The sequence below is a fragment of the Choristoneura fumiferana genome, chromosome 12 (genome assembly GCF_025370935.1).
Source record: "Choristoneura fumiferana chromosome 12, NRCan_CFum_1, whole genome shotgun sequence".
NCBI lineage: Eukaryota > Metazoa > Arthropoda > Insecta > Lepidoptera > Tortricidae > Choristoneura > Choristoneura fumiferana.
The window spans coordinates 8,779,653-8,794,231 of NC_133483.1; the positions used below are offsets into that span (position 1 = coordinate 8,779,653).

At 41.1% G+C, this 14,579-nt stretch overlaps 1 protein-coding gene across 2 annotated transcripts in view; it reads right to left on the bottom strand.

The window, feature by feature from the left end:
- Positions 1-1,277: 1,277 nt before the first annotated feature.
- cdi (serine/threonine kinase) overlaps positions 1,278-14,579 on the bottom strand; it is a 113,581-nt gene continuing 100,279 nt past the window's right edge. Inside the window, exons 3-11 of one of the 2 annotated variants that reach the window (XM_074095205.1) lie at positions 13,064-13,265; positions 11,689-11,774; positions 8,933-9,062; positions 7,921-8,046; positions 7,235-7,347; positions 6,532-6,644; positions 5,537-5,774; positions 4,499-4,653; positions 1,278-4,311 (exon numbers count right to left, since the gene is read on the bottom strand). In XM_074095205.1, the coding sequence (XP_073951306.1) occupies positions 3,215-4,311; positions 4,499-4,653; positions 5,537-5,774; positions 6,532-6,644; positions 7,235-7,347; positions 7,921-8,046; positions 8,933-9,062; positions 11,689-11,774; positions 13,064-13,265 (2,260 nt within the window). In that variant the 3' untranslated portion in view covers positions 1,278-3,214. Of the gene's footprint in view, positions 4,324-4,481; positions 4,654-5,536; positions 5,775-6,531; positions 6,645-7,234; positions 7,348-7,920; positions 8,047-8,932; positions 9,063-11,688; positions 11,775-13,063; positions 13,266-14,579 lie in introns of both variants that reach the window. The other variant, XM_074095203.1, reaches the window with a different exon arrangement.

A 14,579-nucleotide genomic window follows, 5' to 3' on the forward strand; every position in this document is an offset into this window, starting at 1 on the left:
ATAGTTACTTACCGACAGTAAGTTTAACATGTAATAACAATAGATAATTCAAATATTCCTTGATAAGTTAACGTATTCAGTGTTGGCAACGCATATTTGCGTATCCGTGACTTTCGGCCAGTGCCGCTGTCATAATTCTACAACCATTTGAACGCACATGTGCATTAGCGGCAACTGAAGAAACATGGGGTTTGACAGCCGGCAACGAATGCATTAAGAAAACTTACAATAGTGTAGTAATGGTATATTTAATCAAATAAATCGTTTTTGATGTTAGCAAGTTGGAAGTTTTAGTATGTTGATGATGCCATTATTTCGATGCATTTTTTTATTTAGCACGATTTGTACATTTTGCAGGGGCGGGTTTAAAAAATACCCGACAGACCAATGATTGTAAACAAGCAGATTATACTACATCAGTCTTGGGGTCCAGTTTGCTGAGTAATCTAAAGCTGACGAAAGTTCCAAACATCGCTCAAAAGTGTGATATAACCTAGCAAAATAAGTTACATTTTGCTTTGTCACGGCAATGTTTAAGTCGTTTTTCAACTGTACGATGTATAAAAGTAAACATTTTACTGGTTACTTGGACGGACACGTAATTGCTTTTAAATTGAAATCAATTTGTTATAAAACCACACCAAGTTTCAGGATGTTTTATAGATATATATTTACATACCTAAAACAGTCACGCAGGTATGTATTACTTTTAAGTGCTAATCAATTGACGATTATGTACGTATTCTATACCACTATAATTTCTCATTTCTATACTTAGAATATTTTAGTCAAGCTGCGAAATAAAATTGTACGAGCTGCCAGGCTAGCAAAGTCAGTAAACAATATATACCAAAATGTAAGATCACTTGAATGAAAGGCATGAATCTTAGCAGCCAGAAAAAAGCGAGTGTTAGCAACAAAAAGCGCGAATCCGATCGTTTTAGAAATATTATTCAGCTGGTTGTTTTTTTTTTAAACAAAAAATTAACGAAAACCATACAGGGTATTTGACTGTCGACAAAAGTTGTTTGTATTTAAATTTGAGGAATATTATATTGAATTGTCATCAAGCGTGTGTCAGAGCAACAAACGTCAACGATAACAAGGGACTCCTAATAAGCTGAGGGTTCATACCTCACTTAGGTACTTTTTAAAACACTATTCCTATGTCATAATGAACGAGGGTGTAATTTGGTGTGGTTTCAATTCAAATAATGTGTTAATAAAGCAGAGTGCACGCTTTCCATACGTTTTGAATTAAATTAAGAAACACAAAATAGTTTTTGGCACTGAAATATATTCCTCATAATTAAACCGTAACGGGCCCAGTAGCGTCACGTCACACTTTTTACTTTCAAAATGGAATTTCCTAATCTCTCATTATTATATTTACACTGAATTAGTATACCCTGACATATATAACCATGATTTAAAGTATATAATGATGTTGGTGAATATTAAATAAATATGTAATACTGTATTTACAAAAATATGTTTTTATATGATATGGATTATTTTTAAGAGACGCCAATGAAAAAAATCGTTATCATACTTTCCATGAACATATAATTAGAAAAGTATTATTGATTGCTTTCTACGAATATTTTTACGACAAAATACTGAAAATACTGTTCACAAACAAATTACAGTATGGTACTTGACTTTTTAACGAAGAGAAAACTGCATTTAAATTTAAGCTTTCTGGAAATGTTGAATATCATCTGAATTTTTATTTCAATGATAATTTACCAAATACCCTACTTAATTGAGGCACAGCTAGTGCCAACGTCATAATAGTAGATTTTCGAGCATTGGCGCCTGGTAAAAATAATCCATGCGCTTCTAACATTGACGTCTTTTGACACACATTTGTACATTCATTTTAATTATATTAAACAAGTTTTTACTCTTACTGCCACTTTGATCGTTCGTTCATTCATCTCTAAATATCCAAATAGGATAGTTAGCTAACAGATAACTCTGATAGTCAATGGAACTGTTTACAGTAGGAACACTTGTTAGCATAGTTATTTGTTATTTTTTTGATCTAGATAATATAATGTATACCAATAACCGACGGATAATTAACACGCATATGAAGACTAGTAACGTGTCAATAAAGATTGTAAGTTCATTAACAGAATAAAGTATTATCGACTCTAGTCTTCCACAGGCACGACTGACGCCAAGTACAATCTGATACCCATTCAGACTTGCAAATACTTATACGAAACAAAGAAACAAAAGTGAACAGTACTGTCGTTTTAGATGATATAAGGTTTAATTGAGACAGTAGACTTAACAAATAAATGGTGCAGGAGGGTCCTATTCTAACAAGTCTACTAGATTAGGGCCAACATAACTACTGCAGGTGTAAGTATAAATTGTCTCTGGTTACTATAATTGCAAGTCTGAATAAATCTGTTTGACTCGCTCATACCATAGTAGAGGGAGGCAGACAGAACGAACTCGGCGAATGTCACGTTTAATCATGTAGAAAATATATGAAAAACAATCTTTAATTTTAAATAACTCAATCTATGACTGTCGATTTAAAATCTTCGTAAAGTAGGTATATTCATGTATATTAAAAGCTAAAAATATTAAATTACTAATAATGATCTATTAAACTGCTGCCATTTGAAAAGTACAAAAAATATTATTACGACAGTTGCTAAATCTTAACAATTACGTTTTTATGTACACTATAATTATCTGAACTGGCAAGTACTAATATAATACTGTGTATAAATAAGTTTAAATGAAACGTATTAAACCTAAACCATATTTACAAAACTTTAGTTTATTTATCTAATAAACTTGAATATGATAAAAAGAGTACTCGTTTAAAAACGATGATTATATGCGCTGCCGTATATAATAGTACTAACAGACTATTGCGTACGAATAGGCCGCAATTAACTGAAAGTTACGCCCGACATCTCCTAAATATTTCGACTAAAACTAAATCTACAACGGTCCTCTAAAAACAAATGCTTATCTTTAAATCAGTCGTCAAAATAAAATCAAATTAAGTAAGGGCTCATCGTTGGGCCCGCCGTTCGAGCGGCCTCGGACCATCATATAAAAGATAACATTTATCCGTAACCACTATGGAAGCATCGAGTCACCGTTTGACACAAGCTTCGATTCACAATCGATAAAACAAAAGCCGCACAAAACCCTGTACGTATGTTCACTAGGCTCACTGCCGTTATGACTTTTTGTCAAACAAGGGTAGTTTGGACTTGACGGCTCCCTCACAGATCATGAGTCTCTGCTGCACGCACTTGCGGCCGCAGCCGTCTTCCAGCAGCTCGAGGCGGCCGGCGCCGGCGCCTCGGTGCTTCACGTCAACAAAGTACTCTTTCTCACTGCGTTCCCCTTTGCACTGTAACATTTCCACTTTGCTGAAGTTGCTCACTTTGAACCGCGAGTGGCTCTTGAACGTCCGGTCACATTTGAAGTCCGCCCCTTTCCGCTCGAAGTACTCAACGATTTTCGATATCTGCGCAGATCGCACGTGGCGCGGGATCCGTTCGTCGCAGTACAAACTGTCGGAGCCTGCAAGCGACGCTACGTCCTCGGAGCTGTCCGTGTATACACTGGAAGTCCTCTTGCACGAGGAGTTTAAGAGATGGTTGATGAGCGGGCCGCGTTGGAGTAAGTAGCTCAACTCGTCATCGTCAAGAGGTTTATGGGAGACGCATCCGCTTAAACATTTGGCCCGACTGACGCAGCAGCACCTGTCTAATATGTGGTACTCCTTAGCTTGCGGTTCAGGCGTTTCTGAAGCGTCAGAATCAGGACGGTTGGAGTCTAGCTTGCCACATAGGAATGGTGACGCGTCGTGTTCGAGGATACGCCGCGGTTGTGGTTCGTCTCTGGACGGGACCTCCTCCAGATCGTCGAGACTGCGGAGCGAGCTGACCGTGGTGGTGGACAGAGCGGAATCGTCGAGAACAAAGAGGCTCGAGTTAGCCGAGCCGAGCGGACGGTCTCTTTTGTAGGTGCGAGCGTTGAACAGTCTGTCGTAGATGAGTAAGCAGTCGGAGCACATTCGGAGCGGTGGTTCGCGGTAGTCGAGGGGGTCGGGGTCGGGGCGCTCGGGCTCGGCGGGGTCGGGGTCGGGGTCGTCGTCGGCGGCGGCGCGGCGCGGCCACCACCAGCAGCGCTGGCAGCCCATGAGGCTGCAGGGGCACATGGCGTTATAGAAACAGTCGGCGTGCGTGGCGCACAGGTCTTCGTTGGCCACGGAGAAGATCCCTGACTCGCACGAGCCGCGCCGCCGCGTCGCGCCCAGTAGAGCGCCTTCCGACAGCTCTGCAAGGGAAACACGTTTTAGATGTTGGTCACCAAGATTTTCCGGCTTAGCAAGTTGTATGATGTAGTACCTACAGTAGCCAACGTAACTGAACAGAAGTGTCCAACAGAAATTGAAAATGAACAGAAAATGATTTTTGGACAGGCCAGGTACTGACCGGTGTTGGCGGCGCGCGGCGCGGCGGCGGCCGGTCGGGCGGCGGGCGCTCCAGACTGCCGCGCCGGCTCAGCCCCGGCGACGACGGTAGCGACGCGCAGCGCGGCTCCCCTAGCTCCCCCTCGTCGCACACACGCACCAGCGGCGACGGCAGCTCCACGCACGACGAAAAACTATAACAGAAACGTGACATTCAAATCCTGACCATCGTTAATTGACACACACACACACACACACACACACACACACACACACACACATTTTACTTACTAGACCAAAGATTATTTCACGTTTATATTACCTTACTTTCTTATAAATATGAATTTTATGAATAAATTAATTTGAATTTTATTATCTGGTCACGAAGTAGAATTTTATAGAGTTGAAATAAGATAGTTGTAGAGGTATGTATTGTATATTGCGGACTGCCCGCGAGTGGCCGGGCTCGAGGAACCTGTTGACGCCGCGGAAGACGTCTAGCGGTGTGGTCATCATCCCAGCCTATATACGTCCCACTGCTGGGCACAGACCTCCTCTCAGAATGAGAGGGCTCGGGCCGTAGCGGTGTGGTGGGGCGTGTTGGTAACTTGTAGGATAGTAGTAGCACTTATTCGTATCGTTTTAACTTAAATTTCTATCAACATTGTTATTATTATTGTTCCCCTTAATGGCGATCAACATTGTTCTCGTTTTATTTCGCGTTGTCTGCTGATGTCATAATTGTAATTGTCATATGTCAATGTCAAATTATTCTTATCTTTTTCATTACATGTACTGTTGCCATGACGTGTGCTATACAGCCAACTTATATTTTAGTCTCGTAGCTTTTTTTGTATTTGATTTGTTTTGTGTGACTTTCCGTAATTTTACTCTCCTGTGGCCCGGCGGAAGGCCAGTGCTGGTTTTCAACCAGCGATATGCTGAGCCGGGACCTTTTTATAGCGGCAACATTTCTTATTGTTATTTTTACTAATTATGTGTCATTGCTGTTATAAATAAATTATTTTCTTTCTTTCTTTTCTTTCTTTCTTTTAGTAGAGGTATATTTAGACTGACCATCCGGCGCGCGAGTGTCCCGGCTCGAGGATCTTGTTGACGCCGCGGAAGGTGTCCAGCCGCGTGGTGGGGCGGCCGCGCGGTGGGTCGCGCAGCAGCATGATGTGCGCCAGCCGGTGCAGCCGCGCCAGCCGCGGCGGCGCGCGCGGCGCGGGCAGCGCCGACGCCGACCGGTGCGGCGGGCCCGCGCACGGCTCCGACGCCCACTCCAGCTCCGATAGCGAGCGACGGTGCTGCACTGGAAACGAAACAAACATTCTGAGGTACTGTGTACACGACCAATTTTTAACTCCATTTCCAGGCTTCCTCCTTTTCCTTGCTAGATTTAGGTACAATAATATTATATTATTCGTTCGGTAGTACGTGGACCATTTCTTGCAAGGCCGGCAACGCATCTGCAGTCCTGATAGTGCTGCGGATGTCTATGGGCGACGGTAATCACTTAACATCAGGTGAACCGTCTCCTATTATGTATATTAAAAAAAATGGTTAAAAATATTATTCGTTTTTTAAATTAATCCCTCATAGGTAAAAAGTATAAAACTATGATTAATTTTGTAGTAGCGTATCTAGAATAGCGGGGCCTGGATTAGTTAAGCGTAAACCACACAGGAAGGCAGCGGGTCGGGGGCGAGTCTCGGGTCGGGAATGTGGCTGGCTTATTTACGTGACTGTATGTATATGAACAACATCACATCGACGGGGGCCGCCCTGTGTGTGTTTTGCGCTTTAGGTCCAGACGACGCGCGTTTATTCTCTTAAATTTAAAAGCTACGCTCTAGTCGGTGGAATAACCGCCACCCCGAACGGTCTTCGGCCAACTATTTCCTGAAACCACATTCTCCATCACCTGGCCAAAATAGTTCAATCCTGGCCTTCCTCTGTCTCGTCTTCCTTCTACTTATCATTCCTGCAGGTTTAAAAATAAATTGTCGTGTTCTATCATATGCTCAATAAAATCGCTGTGGCAGATATTAATGTAGGACTGTACTTACGTGTGTCGCGGGGATGATGTGGCGTGATTTCGTTGTGCGACTTGTGGCGGTGTGGGCGGCGCCACGCGTAAAGCCCCGGGCAAGAGCGCGGCCCCGACGACTCGGCCTCGTCGCTGCGACAAACAACCGCTTATTTACAACAGTGTATGTATACACTGAGAAATTCATCTACATACATAATTGACATAAGTTGCAACGTCGGACGCCAAAAAGCTTACATTTAGACTTATACGTGGCAACAGCTTTGAAAACGTCAATTGACAACAATCCGAAGGAGTCTTTCAGCAGTGAAACTCGCTGGGAACGGAACGGCATTAAAGTGTACTGGTATCTTTACACTCACGATCTCCAGCACTAACTATAATATTTGTAAGTATGCCTAAAAGGGCTGAATACACTGAACTACAATATGTATTTATTAACATCTAATTAACTGTATTTTTTTCCAAATTAACTATTTGATTGATTGACTGGCTTTCTTTCTCGCTTATCCTGAGCAAGTAAAGTAAGTATGCACTTTTATGTTTCGGTGTAGAAAGTATTAGAGCTAAAGCATTAGTTTTACAATATTAGAATCCCTCTAGAATCAGATGTTCCTCGGTTTCTTCCCTTGTTTCACGAATAAACGTCTTAGATTCCGTTCCTTTGGTACCGTCTGTATGTGTCAAATGCTAGTCGTTCATAAAGTGGTTATGTCCCTTACCTCTCGTAGTTGTTGTTGGTGGTGTGTCCCCAGGGCGCGTCATCGAGCCCCTCCTTTATCTCCGCGAGGTTGCTCACTATCTCGGGGAATAGCGGTCGCGCTTTTGGCTCGTACTAGACAAGACAGAACGCAACGTTAGTATTATTTGATTGGTGCGTCGATACTGTAGCGATTTGAGAAGTTTGAACTGTCTCAGCACAAAAAAGAACTCAGTGAGTGCGATAAATGCTTAACCCTTAGATATCAAAAATGATACCATAGGTTTTTTTTTCATTTTCTCAAAAACTAATTGTTTTAATCGGTTTTATTGCGAGGAATGTGTTTTTCACTGAGTAATAGAAACGCCACACCGACATTTAACTCGCCTCGCTCAGCTCAGCTGTTTCCACCAGAGATTTGCTGTGCGAGGATGTGTAAAAATGAAGCGTTTCTATTGGTTACTGAAAAACAAATTCCTCGCACATTATTGGTGGAAACGCAGCTTAAGGATTGATGGGTCTTGAGATATCGATTTTTTAATTATGAACAATCGCCATCAGATATATCGTAGCGAGCAAGGTACTCAAATATTTCGGAGCAGCATTCCATTATAACAAATTCGCTACACTAGATAACATGCAATGTAATAAATACAGGAACAGCAATAGGGCGGAGTACACACAAGGCGCACCATCAAATGAACTCACAATGCAACAGTTGAAAGCGAGCCTGAGGAAGTCCGGCACGGTCTGTTCGTCGCACAGCTCCACGAACGCCATGTAGTTGAGGCCGAAGTTATCCGTGCGTGGGAGCACGTCCGGATCGGCGTCCACCTGGAAACAACATCCATGCACTCAATATACACACTATGCGCTTTTATACGGCCGATTCAGGGCCTACGCCAGCTGGCGCGGGTGCACGAAGCGGACGCACGCCTGCGGGTGCGGGTACAGGTGAAACGCGTGCCGTTACGTTAGCACTGCTCATAATATTTTTTCAATAGGTGTAGGGTAGGTGCTCCGTGCAAACTGAGCGTCGTAGGCGCTCAAGCGCCAGGAAATTTGGTTTTAGTTCATCAATGTGAGAGATCGAAGACAGTAGCGGCGTTAGGGTAGGGCGCGGTGGGGCGACCGCCCAGTCGCCCCTTTTATCCTCTCGCTTATTGATTGAAGCCTATACTTTCTAGAAAATTCCCAAAACTTGGAGGCGCCGTGAAAATCTCGCCCACGGCGCTGGAAGTGCTAAAACCGACACTGAGCGAAGAGACTTTTTAAATTTATTGTTCCAAACGTTATTCCACAGAGGTCGTATCAATGAACAGACCTTTTTATTAGTGAAGGAACAAGACAATGTATCCCGTTCATTAAAATCCTCATTTGTTTGAACGAAACTATTGCGAACGGATACTTCATGCTTTTTGCATGTCCGTGCATTGGGGTCGATTACAGGGTAGGCAGTTGGTAGTTCGCGCCGCAAACACTAGCGCTGCCTACCCTGCTGGCTACTTAATGCACGCCATAGCCCACTATCTAGACAAAAGTCAGCAAAATGATGATTTCGTATTATTTTCTACAGACGCCAACCAAGATAAGCGACTACTCGCTGGTCTTCTGGGCGGCCCATCAGATAGAAAACAGACAGTGTTGGCCCGCGGCGGGAGTCACCACTTTAGTTTGAAACTTACAAACACGTCTTCAAACGTATTAAAAACTGGCTTACCCTGGCGATCAGTTGGCATAGTATAATCCCGTAGGAGAAGATGTCGGACCGGTGGTCGTACCAGCGGCCGCGCAGGCACTCTGGCGACATCCACCACGGCGACCCCACGCTCGGCAGCCGGTAACCGTTGCTGTACGATAAAATACAATGAAACAAATCAAAGAACCGCGAGTAAAAATGCTAGACATCGTCATCATCACCAGCCGGAAGACGTGCACTGCTAAACAAAGGGCTCTCCCTTATAACGCCACAATGAACGACAACTTGCCACTTGCATTCACCAGATAATGGCAACTCTCACGATGTTGTCATTCCACCTAGTGGGAGGCCTGCCAGCTCTTTGTGTTCCGGGTCGTGGTCGCCACTCGACCATTATAAGTAACAAAATTGAAAAGTGCAAATAAATAAGTACCTACATACACAGATAGTAAGATACGAGTATGCACCAAATGATTGCGAATGAATGAAGGGTACAATCATTCGTGAAGGAGATGCTAACAAATAGTGATTTATTACTATTACTACAATAGATAGACCAGTGAGGTTGTCTGTCTCGTCCATATATTCCGTATTGAAATCTAATCTAATCAGTTATCGGTTCTAGAATACATCCGAAGCAAGCACTGAACATCATTTTAATTAGTGAACAAATTCGGATACATGATTCAGTATCGTTAATAGAACATTATTTATTACCTACAGTCGTGGATCTGGGTCGCCGGTTGTTTGTAAATATAGTATAATCAGCTGGAGTTATTTTGGGACAGGTTATAAAACAGATCGGCATTGAACCAGTTATGAATGAATTAACTACTAACCACCCACATTTCCTTGGCATGGGAGTACATAGAATTACATAACGCTAGTAAATACATCATAATTGCGCGCCAATCCATTCCTACACATTCCTTCTTGTTTTCTTCCAAAAATAAATAAAAAGTTGGCATTCATAAACGGATCCTCTTACGGAAATGAGTCATTGCTTGTCTCAAAGGAAAATTTACTTATACCCCGTACAAAATAACAGCTCTAGCAATATACAAAGTTTAGGAACATCATAATGGGTCGTTCCATAAATGTCCATAAATGTCGTCACTGTTTAATTAATTACCCACATATTAGAACGCAAAGTGCATTTTTGACGGCCAACAAACATAAAAAAAACCCAGAGCGCTAAACTCTCCAGCGATATTGCATACAAATTTCATAGTTAAATAACTTTTTAAAACTGGTAAAACAAAACATTAAATTTAAAAAAAAAAGTTAGTAGGCAACGTTTTTATCTGTGCCTACTGGTGTTTTGGCTAGAAAAATACAGCTCTTCAAATTACATCGCAATTTTGTCCGTTTAAACCCATACTCAGCCAGTAATCAGAGTCAAAGTCAAAATATCTTTATCAATTTCGCCTATAACAAGCGCTTATGAATTTCAAAAAAAATCTACCACCGGTTCAGAAAAACCTGTGTTGGGCATTTATTCGAGCGTTTCGACCGCCTCATTTATCTGGTCACATTTTTTACGAATTGGCTGTAGATTTTGATGTCGTTTTTCATTATTTGTTAAGAGTTCCTGTATTTCTACCAGATAACTAGAAAACTATATCAGAATGTTCGGCCATTTTTACAGAAAAGTGTCCAGATACATGAGGCGGTTGAAACGCTCGAATAATCGGCCGTTGAGATGAATCCGGCAAGAAACTGCACGAGGCGCCTACTTCCAGGCCCAGACAATAATGTACTATTAATCTATCATCAGCGTAAATGCAGAAAATACTTACAAGAACGAGACGCGGATTATATCTTGAAATGCACGCAAAATAGCGTGCGGCTCTCACTTGCTAATATGATTGACGTATTAATTGCTAGTTTAACAGTTTTTTCTTCTAATGTGAAATAATAGTCGTAGACTTTATAGTCCCTGACTTTATAGACCTGATGTGATGAATGTATTAAGTTGTTGTGGTACCAGTAACAGGTATTTAACCCTTAATAAGGCATTGAGTTGGAAACGGAACTGAAATTAATTTCATAATACGTCACAATTTCCATTGTTATTAATGAAAATACAACTAGCTTTAAAAATATTCTTTGTCAGGTATGTATTCGATAGCTGCTTTTGATTCTGCTTTTGATGCTATGCTCCAAGAAATAGGGCCTTATTAAGGGTTAACCAAAATAACATGTTTAAATCTATAAAGACACGAAATAGACATCATACGAGTACGTCATGTACTTACCTAGCCAAAATTATTATAAGACCCGCGGCTTCGCCTGCGTCAGTTCCCTTCATAAAGGGAATCTCTATGCAAAAATCCCAGGGATTAAGGTTGGCCGCTAAGAAACCAGTCAGTCCATCAATCAGGACTTTTTAATTTTTCTTTATATCCCTAATAATATTATAAATGAGAAAGTGAATAATAATATGTTTAGTTTGTTATGCTTTGACACCTAAATTACTCAATTGATGGTGATAACATTTTTACCCGAGATTCTGGTCTGCGAAGAATATGCTTATCGCGGTCGCGAACCTTGCAATGTTCCGGGATAAAAACTATCTTATGTCCTGAGGCCGTATTGCCTAACGATTCTGACGCTCGCGATCGCAATCAAATGACAGTTTTTGTATGCGAAATCTGCAATACGGCCTCTGGTCAGAGTCTAAAACTAGCATGTAAAATCAGTTCAGGGGTTTAAGGGTGACGAGGTAAAAGACCGACAGACAGATACCTATGATATTTTTGTATCGTGATACTTACACGTGGTGAGGTATTTTGGCGGCAAGCCCGAAGTCGGCTACGACTGCAGTGTATTCTCCATCACCGGTTTTCTTAACTAAAACATTCTGTAAAAGAAAAAAAATAGGTTTCTAGACTATAGCGCAAAAAAAAAGAATATATCAGTGAAGACAAATGAAATATAGTATTTTACATATATAATTAAAATGGGCGCCTCTAAATGAATAGAGTGAGCCAAAAAATATGAAAAACTGCTCTTTCATGTCTTGTATCTCGAAGTTATTTATGATGACATGTACTGTTAGTACTGTTGTCGTCTAATCGTCGTTAGTATAGACGTGGTGTTTGTTTAATAAACACATGTCATGATGCTTGTCGTCACCGTGATAAATGACTAGCAGTTGAAAAGGCTCAATAACTAACATCACACTATACATACATACACACAATGTTGCTCTCCTGAAATCTACTTCGAAACCCGCGCAACTCTTCAAATTAAGGGATATAATTGTGCACAAAAATAATGCACAGTTTGAGGGCCTACTTTGGGGTGTGCGTTGAACTACATCGCCCACTAATCTGTCATTCTTTTTCAGTGTTGCCATCTAAGTGAATTTAACATTTTTTATAACGTTTTCTACATTTAGCGACGGAAAGTATTTCCCAAAAACTGGTGAGTTTTTATCAACATTTCCAGTGATTTCTGGACAAATGAAGAGGCACAGCTGCCTCTTTGCCCCAGAGGCGGACTAGCAGTTTACCTACTGTTTTTTTAAAAACGTTTTTCAGTAAAAATACCTGTGAAGATTGTTACCCTTTTTCTAAAGCTAAAAAAAAACGAAGTAAATATGACGTTTGAGAATATTGGAAATTGTGACGAACTCACAAATTAGAAATCAGGCCTTTTCTTCGGAATTTTACATGCGGTAGCTTTTTGCCAACGCTACCGGCGAATTGATTGAATCTATCACAAACTGATAGACACACACACGGTCGCGTGTGTTATTCTAGCGAGTATAATCCCCGTTTGCTTAATTCGGGTGTGTGCCCACAACTGGCGGCGAGAAGAGTGTTATCTTGTTTAGTTAAATGGTGGGAAATTATTAAATATGTTCTATTTTTGTAATGTTAGTAGGCATTGTTTTTATTTTCACATAATTATTTTTACGGGATTTTGGCCTTTTGCCGAAAATATGTTTCGCAAATGAGCTATTCTCAACTCAACTGTTTCATGGAGACGAACGATTTTTTTAACTGTAAACTATTCGGGATGTATAACTTACTAGGACAACCCTGTAGAACCACATAATTTAGGTTAGGTTAGGCTACCCCATGTGTACGCCCGATCAATCCCGAAGTTAAGGGGAAAAAATACTCTTGATCACATTACACAAACCTTAGCAGTAAGATCCCTGTGGAACACGCCGAGCGAGTGCAGATACTTGAGGCCGGCAGCCATGTCCGCGGCCAGGGAGATGCGAACCGCCTGCGACAGCGGCTCGGGGGGCATGCCAAGGATGACCTGCTCCAGGGAACCGCCCTCCATGTACTCCGTCAGAGCGTGGAGCTGGCCTTCGTGCACGCAGACGCCCATAAACCTGGAAGAGCGATGGGGGATATAAGATATAGTAAGCTTACTTATGGGATTTCCTTCAAAATTGCAACTGGTAAAAGGCAAGGCAAATGAAATGCCTAAAATGCGAGCCAGTTTTGCATCTGGCAAAAAGTTCAACATAACTGAAAGAGTTACAATAATTATCAGGAAAACGAAAGCGATATTAATGAGGTGCCTACTTGGACAAAACTTTTCCTTTAAATTATCTAGCAGTTTCTGTTTATCAGCAGTCTCAACGCAATTGCCTATTCAAAAGCGAAAGCAAAATAAATCATCACGATTGAATAGAACATAAGAAGCATATAATAAAAAAAGGTAGAAAAAAAGATTTCTCCTTTGGTACATTGTCAATTTATCAATTCTCATAGCGTGAGCAGAATTTATGGCTGTATTGTTTGCTAGATAAACATAACAAGAAGCTCATTACGTCTCTTATAGGTGCTTTCGTGTGTGATGCACACTTAAATTTAATTTAACAATAACTAACGTAGCGACAGAATCTGCAACACTTCAATGAACTTTTGAACCTTGTATGTATAAAGATGTTAGCATTTCTAATGTCAGAAACTGACAGAAATATAAATTTCAGGTCTTTGTCTAAGAAAAATGCCCTGTAAAGGTACATTTTATGTTCTGGATTACAGTTCTAATAAAAGTAAAATTCTTTTGCTAAATTCTGTCATTTATGGGCATAAATCCTTTTGATTGGGGTCTGTACTTTATCCTGGAGAAACATACCCCTACAGCGATGCTTCAGTAATCAATTTTATAATAGACGCCGTTATAGTTATAACTCTTAGCGATGCTCGCACAATAGACCAGAGCAACGGGCCATTGTATTCGAAAACGATTTCGATTTTATTACGACACATATGATACGATACAAATATGGCAAATGGCCACGGATTCCATAATATTATGTACGCTAATAGAAATGATACATACAGACACAATGTCATGGTAACATTTTTTGAGGTTTTGTTAATTTTTGGTAGTTTAGTAGTGTAGTTTTTGGCCTTTGCCGTTAAACCAGAACCGCTGGTTGGCAAAAATGACCGCTACTCGTTTTGTAGCTTTGCGCGTCCCAATCAAACAAATCACGTTGGAAGGAGATACACTGCGCGATGAAAAGTAAATAATACTAGCCTGTTACCCGCGACTCCGTCTGTATAGACTTCGGTTTTCACTATCCCGCTGGAACTATGAAATTTTTCGGGATTAAAACTATCCTATGTCCTTCCCAGGGACTCAAACTATCTGTATACCGAATTTCATCTAAATTGGTTCAGTGGTTTAG